The sequence below is a fragment of the Natator depressus genome, chromosome 18 (assembly GCF_965152275.1).
Source record: "Natator depressus isolate rNatDep1 chromosome 18, rNatDep2.hap1, whole genome shotgun sequence".
NCBI classification, from domain to species: Eukaryota; Metazoa; Chordata; order Testudines; family Cheloniidae; genus Natator; species Natator depressus.
Window position 1 is genome coordinate 16,735,643 of NC_134251.1, and position 7,591 is coordinate 16,743,233.

The following is a 7,591-nucleotide window of genomic DNA, read 5'->3' on the forward strand; positions in this document are numbered from 1 at the left end:
TTAACCAGTGTCTCTGTTTGGGAAGAGGGGTACTGGAGCATGTGTGTGTTTGTTTACATAGTGCTGCTGGGGCCATGCAGAATTCCGGGGGAGAGGAGCACACCCATCAGATTTGGGCAGCAGGGACACGCCAGAAATAAGAAGATGTTACATTGTTCTTTCATCCCAGAAGATCCCAAAGCACTTCACAAGCTATATTTCATTTCACCCACCAGCTGTGGTGAGCTGGGAAATATTTTAGCCATAGTGACTGGGCACACTCCTCCTCTTAAGACAACTGCCAAGGGAATGTTAAGGTCACCCTGAACGACCATCTGCCCCAGCGCGGAAAGCTACATGGCACTCCACGTATGGGCTGCATCAACCACCCAGGGTCACACCTGAGCTTCCATGGAATCGAGATGTTGTGAACCCAATTAGTAGGCCATTGAGCCATCCGCTTTTCAGATAGCCCTCAAATCCGGCAGCCCCAGGCCCATGCACTGCCTCATGAGAAACCCTCGAGGCCTTGCGCGTTGGGCAAGGGGTGGCCAGGGGTGTCATGCACAGAAGCATTTTCAGACTGGGAGTGGAGCGCATTCAGCCCTGCTCTGGGCTCCTCCAGTGTCTGGCTGCCCTGGAGAGGATGGCTCAGAAAGGGCTAGAACTGAAGAGAGACCACGAGAGGGAAGCAACACTGGTCCCCTTGGTAGAATAACGCCATGAAAGGAGAGGATGGAAAGCCAGAGGAGTTTCCCTGGGTTAAACCCCCTCCCCACCCCATTCAAGGGCTAAAGTCTTCCCCGAGGACAATGAAGGTGTGTGGTCCCCCGAGAATGGCTTGCAGCTGCATTACATCAGCAGCCCAAAGCGGTGAGTGAAGGACACCTTAAAATCAGTACGTAGGCCGGTGGACGGCTTCCTTGAGGTGGCCTTTGGCAGGCATCAGATCATACTCTTTTGATCCCATGGGCAGAAAATCATTACCCCATGCCAGCCCGTAACACGGTGCAAAAGAGGATCAGACAGAAGTTTGGAAAAATCATTTAAAATGGTCCCACAGCAGATATCCATTTCTAAAGATCTAGACATACCAATCTCCATGTCTACAGAGCAGCCTTTCGCAAGCTACACAATGCCTAGCTATGCAGTGGCTATGTACAATTTAAGAAATGTTACTTTCTTTAGTGGGGTGAGGGGGAATTAACCTCATTGTTACACAATCATAAAGAGTGGATTTATTTGCCAGTTATCATCTTACATTGAAAAAAGGCTACTTAAAGAAAAGTCCACCCTACATTCTTGATTTGTTAACAAATACACAACAGCTGCAACCAACAACTTGACTATGCCCCAAAAAGCACCCAGATATCCTTCAGAAACAGAAAAGCCACAAAGAATTCAAAGCAAGTCAAAGATTAAAACACACCAGCAGCGAAGATCCCAAAGTGACCCTGTCCTCGAGAGCAGAGAGTCTCGCAAGCAGTCAGAGGTAATTTGTTTGAAACGACAGCAGAACAAACAGCACCCCCCAAATTGCACACACACACACAAGTACCCTGGTCTCTGGTGACAATGGAACAATCATGGCAAGTGCTGAAGCAAAAGTTACTCACTTTTCATGGGCTGACACACACACAAAAGGAAAAGGGGATGCTAGGCTCAGAACAAACTCTTGCTCCAAAAAATTCATTCTGATCATGCAGAAGGTTGCTGTGGATATACACACAAGGCACATTCAGAATGCAAAATGCTAAACCCTAGGAGTCAGTGATCCATTGCATGCTGCTTGCTGGATGCTCAGTGCGGCTGGGATTGCACCCTCTGAGCTCCTTACACCTGGCCTGTGCCTTTCCAGTGAGAGGAGTAGGGGGAGGGAGGAGGGTAAGGAATATCATGCGGGTGACTTACCTTCCACAGTTGCAGTGGCAAACTCGATCTTCTCCTCTTAAATGCGGTAAGATGTAATTGTGAAACCGGTCCAACAGCGCATTCATGTCCATCAAGCAAGCTATTGCCTGTAAGAGCCCATAACCAAGGCATCTGGTCAACTCTAGATGATGGAATAAAACATTGACTCTAGTTTGGTTGCTAAAGATTGGAGCAGTCATAAAAATATTAAATGCTGCTTTTTAATTTTTTTTTTTTAATGGGAGGGACACACACACACACACACACACACACCAAATAAACTATACACACGCTAATGTGATGGGAGGAAGGAAATAAAGTGATAAGCAAAATCTCTTACCATAACGATAGAGGCACCCAGGATCATGAAAATCATGGTGTTTGCATTCATGGACAGCAACTGGAAATTGACAAATGTTTTGTCTATTCCCCCCACCCCCCCTCAAAAAAAAAAACCCAGATAAAAAAGCAGGGGCCAGGTTATTCCCAGAGGTCAGGTTTGGTCACATACGCCCCCTTCTCTCTCCAAGCTGCAATCCTGGGGTGTGTGGGGGGGGCGCCTGACCCCCAACACCCCCCCTCCTGTCCCCCTTGCGCCGGGAATGCCTCGCTCTCCCTCTCGCTGTCTTTTTCTAGGACAAATGTGACAGGTAAAAAAAAAAAAAAAAATCCCTTTCTCCCCCCACTCCCGCCCTCCCCCCGTCAGCGGAGGGAGGCGCGCTACGCTTCCCCACCCCTGCACACCCCACCCCGCACACAGCCCCGCATGCAGCAACTGGAAACGGATCCAACCGCCACAAAATAAACAGGGGAGGGGGAAGGGGGCTGTGGGTCGCCCGGAAAGTGGCCAGATCAGTCAATATTTAGAAGGCTCGGGTTTAAAAAAAAAAAAATGCAACCCCCCCCCCTCCATTTCCTCCTTCCCTCCGCCCCCCTCCAAACAAAAAAATCCCCGACCAATTGGTGCAAATCAGACCGAGGGACCAGCCGGTGCAGCCGCGGGGAGCGTCATGCCGGGGCTTTGCTCCCCCTGGTCCCTTGCTCCAGGGGCCAGATCCCGCCCGCCGGGGCCAGACGCGCCCCGGTCCCCATCAGCGGCCGCTGCCCGCCCGCGTCCCCTTCTCCGGCAGCAGCGAACGTGACCGGCCGGATGCTCGCTGCACCGCGCCCCCCCCCGGCCCCCGCTTCTCTTTTGGGGGGACTGCAGCTGGAATCGGTATGCCGCACCACGCAGCCCAGGAATGGGGGGGGGGGGTAAAGACCTGCAACTCCCTACGTGCACAAAGCCCTACCAGGCAGCAGGAGGATTCCTCGGCAGCAAGTGACCCCCCCCGCCCCCCACCCCCCCGAGCCTTCCCCCACCCCGCGGGGGGAGAAAGAAAGGATCCGGGCACGTATTTCCCTGCAAACCGGGCTCCCCCGGGCCTGCTCCCTCCCCACCCCCGCGCTTCGGAGCGGTGTTGCAGGGAGGGAGGCGTGTGGAAGGAGGGGGGGGGGTTCTCGCTACTTCCCCGCGCCCCCCCTCCCCGGGTTCCCACACACACACAGACGCGCCATCCCAGCCCATCAAAGGCATTTACCTACTTGGGGAGGAGGCTGCGATCCAGCGCCAGGCTCATGGCTCGGGGAGGGAGGGCGCGCTGCACGGCTGCCTTCTCTTTATCCCCCCCCCCCCCCACACACACACACAGAGTCATCTCCCCCCATACACACACAACCCCCCCCAGTCATCTCCCCCCATACACACACAACCCCCCCCACACAGTCATCTCCCCCCATACACACACAATCCCCCCCCCACAGTCATCATCTCCCCCCACACACACAATCCCCCCATACACACACAGTCATCTCCCCCCCACTAATCTCCCCTCACACACGCACACAACCCCCCCCACACACACACACACACCCGCCCCCCTGCACAATCTTGGATCACCGCGCAAGGAAGGGGGTTTGGCCCCGATTTTTAATCGCGTTCGCTCCCCCCTGCGCGTCTCCCTCGGTCCCCAGCGCCGGCCAGGGAGGGACTCGGGCACTGGAGCGAAGGACACCCCCAGCCCCTGATTTAGGCTGATGTAGTGGGGGTGGGGGGACTCAGATATAAGTGAGCCGAGCCCCCCAACACACACGCAGCGGGCATGAGGGTGTCAAAGGCATTTGCTTTTTCAGGGGCTTTCCCACAGCAGCTGCTTGCTTGCGAGCCCGGGCACAAAGCTGGAGGCATGGCAGAGAGGGGAAGGCTCAGTGGAGGCAGAGCTGGGGGGGGACCCTCTGTTAGGGGATCCCAGGGACACCGGCACCACGCCCACAACTGACCTGAGGAGCCCAGGGCCAATGTTACAAAGGGTGTGGGAGGAGCCCGGGAGCGGGACGCGAACACCTGACCCGCTCCACCTGATCTCCCCTTGGCCTCGGCAGCTAGTCCCCCATAGGCCTCGGTGTGGCGTTTCCCTGTCCTACTATCGCCCTCTGCTGGCCGCTTTCCATCGCAGAGAGTGACAGCCTCATTCTTTTTTTGGAGGGGGTTGTCTCTCAACCCCTCCACCCTCTTTTCAAACCAAGGGATGGTGGCAGTCCTGATCATTGCTCTCCACTAGGCCCCAGCATCCTTTCCTTCCTTGGCTCCCAAATTATTTTACTCATAAGTTATAGGTCTCCAACTGCGGGGTGAAGAAGGGGCCTATGTTAACATATAGGGAACAGGGATTCTAAGGGGGGGGCAGGGGGAGGGATCATGGCAATGTAGGGCTGGAAGGGACTGTGAAAAGTCAAGTCCAGCTGTCTGTGCTGAGGCAGGGCCACCTGGACCATCCTTGACAGGGCCTTGAAACCCTCCAACCCTGGATTGAGGGTTGAGGATTCCACAACCTCTAATTACTCCCAAAGTTAGAAAGTTTTTCCTAATGGCTAATCTAAATATCCATTGCTGCACATTAAGCCCATTAATTTCTGTGGTGCCTTAGAGTACATTAGTAGCAGGAAGGGATTCTAAAAATATAGAGACAGATTCTGATCTCTCTTACCCTACGGTAAATCTGGAGCCAGTCACGCCCCTATAGAACAGGTGTGAGTGAGAAGATGGTTAGACCCATAGGGTTCCATTCTTCTCCTGGAGGAAAAAAAACATTGCCATTGTCTCAGTTCAGCCAGTTTTTTAAAACCTGGTTTCTAAATAAATAATAATAAAATAATAATAAAACCCAAAGCAGAACACGCGGCGCCAAACTTATCCCTGGTGCAACTCCATTGACCTCACTGGATTAGCCTGACCTCATCATGGACTCTCAGGGAAAACAAGTGATCACCTGACATAGATATTTCCTTACAAAAATTTCACTTCTGAATGTATTTAAAAATGTGTGTGGAGAGGGGGAAATCCTGTGAAAACACACAGCTCAGAGGTTGTTAGGTCATGTTCACACATAGGGCTTTCATCATGAAAGTCCTGTCCTTTCTGGAGCTCACTTTCACCTTGGTGGGACCTAGGTGCAATTTGTTTCTGAAGCTTATTAGAGAGATTGAAACAGATTTATGGGGTGGGGATGGGGAGCGTAGTTTCTTTGTTTTTGTTCTTCGGCCCATAACGGCATTCAGCCAGCCTTCCTTCTATAATGACTTTGTTATATAATCTCCACGCTTTAAGGAGCAGTCATTAACCTACTACTGGGTATGGAAGAGACCAAAATACTGTCACATAATTAACATCACTAAATTGTGTCCTCAAATTAGAACACAAATTGCACTGCAGATTAAAGAAAGAAAACGAAAAGTGCACACACAAAATATTTGATATTTTAGATCCTTTGTGCAAGGGGCACAAAAGATGGGTGGAGAAGGGGGCTGTGTGGACGATTTCAGTTCCACCTTTCTCAAAGGAGCAGTGTGACAATCTATAGGTCTCTTGCCTCACCCTACCCAGCCTGGGGCTGGTTTCATGTCTCGTTGAGCTGTGAAAAAATTTCTATCTGCAGACCTCTGTGAGGGTAATGCAGCTAAAAATGCTCTTCTATAACTGGCAGAGCACTAAAGTAACAACCAAGCTAAACCACAGAAGAGAACAGTTGGCTCTAAAACAAGTCCCAAGGAATTGTGGGTGCTTGGGATTTCTGGCTGGCCTGCAGCCACTCCAGCATAGCTGAGGTCCTGTCCAACCTTACAAGCTAGATGGAATCTCAGGTGCCAGCGATTTGGTAGGTGGAGCTCTTCCCTCTTGAGTCACTCCTGTACCAGTTCCTTACCCTGACATTATGGTGCCTTGTGGTCTCCCAGGTGTCGTCTCTAAGCCCCTCTTTATAGCAGTTTATCTTCACACCTTATGCGATTCTAGTTCTGTCATTCCCATGTAGACAAGCACTGCAGTCTGCATTATACAATCACTATGCAGTTTGGCACCATTATAATCAAATCAGCAAGGTCATTTCCTCTCCCTTTCAAACCAAAGCACCTCAAGACCCTGTTTGGACCAGTTAGACTCCAGCCATTATCCTTTTTGTTACCCTTTTAGGCTTATAGTACATGCCTCCTTCTCACTCTTAAACAGGCCTTAAAAAACCCAGCCCTATTGGCTGAAATGGTAAACAAGGTCAGGCTTTTGGTAGGTTGGCAGAGATGCCCGTGTGGGAAGCTGCCACAGATCTTGCTGCCCTGTGTGGCTCCAGCAAGAGATGCTAACATGCCATTCACGAGAAACAGGCTCACACCACTTTTGCTTGAATTCCTCCTTTGACGATGAAAGGAGCCAGAGGGAGAAGGTAGGCCTGTGAAAGGGGAGCTACTGGGAAATGCAGAACAGAAAGCTCCTGCTTTGTTGCAAGCCCTAAGTAATGACCTGTGCTTGTCTAAAATACCAAACATCAGAAGAGCTCAGCACCCAGAACAGAGCCCAGATCTTTCAAGAGTTCAGGGTGTTGGGTATTGAACTCTTGAAAATCTAGACCTTATTTAGGTTTCTAAATGGGTGCTAGGCACCTGAAAAGCTGGCCTGTAATCTGTAATAATAGTCAGAGGTGATTTGTGTATTTCATTTACTTGGGGGTCTCACACTTCACTTTTAAGCACTCTCCCTGCAAAGCAGTAAAGGCAAAGATAGCCCATATGGCAGTGAAATTTAGGCCAGCACCATGTGGCTCCAAACTCTGTAGTTCAGGCTGGTCTCCAGTATGAACAGACTGATTTAGGTTCCCCAGGTGTGACTTTGTATGCAGGATCCCTGCTAAGGAAGCATCCCTCTGCTGAAGTGCTAGGGGAAGATTTCAGATGGGGCTGGAATGTCTGCAATAGGCAAGTTTCAAAGGCAGGATGGTTCACACCACAGTTTAGGAGTGAGTATGGTTGCCACCTCCCAGATGCAGAAAAAACAGCCATTAGCCAACCCCCAGTAACAAAAAGGGTCCTAGTGTTGCCTAGAGCTATTCCCCCCCACACCCCATGAACCCCTACAACCAGCCCCTTTCAGGAGCTTCAGCTTTTGAGGGCACCTCCTTCCCAGAAGCCCCTGCTTTCCCCCCACTGCTCACAAGCTGTAGGTCCATCCTGCTTCCCCATGGGGTGAGGAGCTGCTTACTGCAGTTTCAGCAGGTTGAGAGCCTGGCGCACAGAGTAGGCCACGCTCCCAGCCACGTGACATGGGTGGTAGTTGCAATTATGCAGCGAGCTTGTGTGTGCTTGCAGCTTACAGGAAATGTTGGTCCCAAGTGGT

General features: G+C 51.4%; 1 protein-coding gene across 8 annotated transcripts in view; it reads right to left on the reverse strand.

The window, feature by feature from the left end:
- The window catches only part of TMEM240 (transmembrane protein 240), a 31,133-nt gene extending 26,746 nt beyond the window's left edge, over positions 1-4,387 (reverse strand). Inside the window, exons 1-3 of one of the 8 annotated variants that reach the window (XM_074975147.1) lie at positions 4,210-4,387; positions 2,231-2,290; positions 1,891-1,997 (exon numbers count right to left, since the gene is read on the reverse strand). In XM_074975147.1, coding sequence (XP_074831248.1) covers positions 1,891-1,997; positions 2,231-2,281 — 158 coding nt within the window. In that variant the 5' untranslated portion in view covers positions 2,282-2,290; positions 4,210-4,387. Of the gene's footprint in view, positions 1-1,890; positions 2,033-2,230; positions 2,427-2,847; positions 3,031-3,470; positions 3,565-4,209 lie in introns of those variants that run through there. The other 7 variants (XM_074975148.1, XM_074975153.1, XM_074975151.1 and 4 more) reach the window with 7 other exon arrangements.
- Between the last annotated feature and the right edge of the window lie 3,204 nt (positions 4,388-7,591).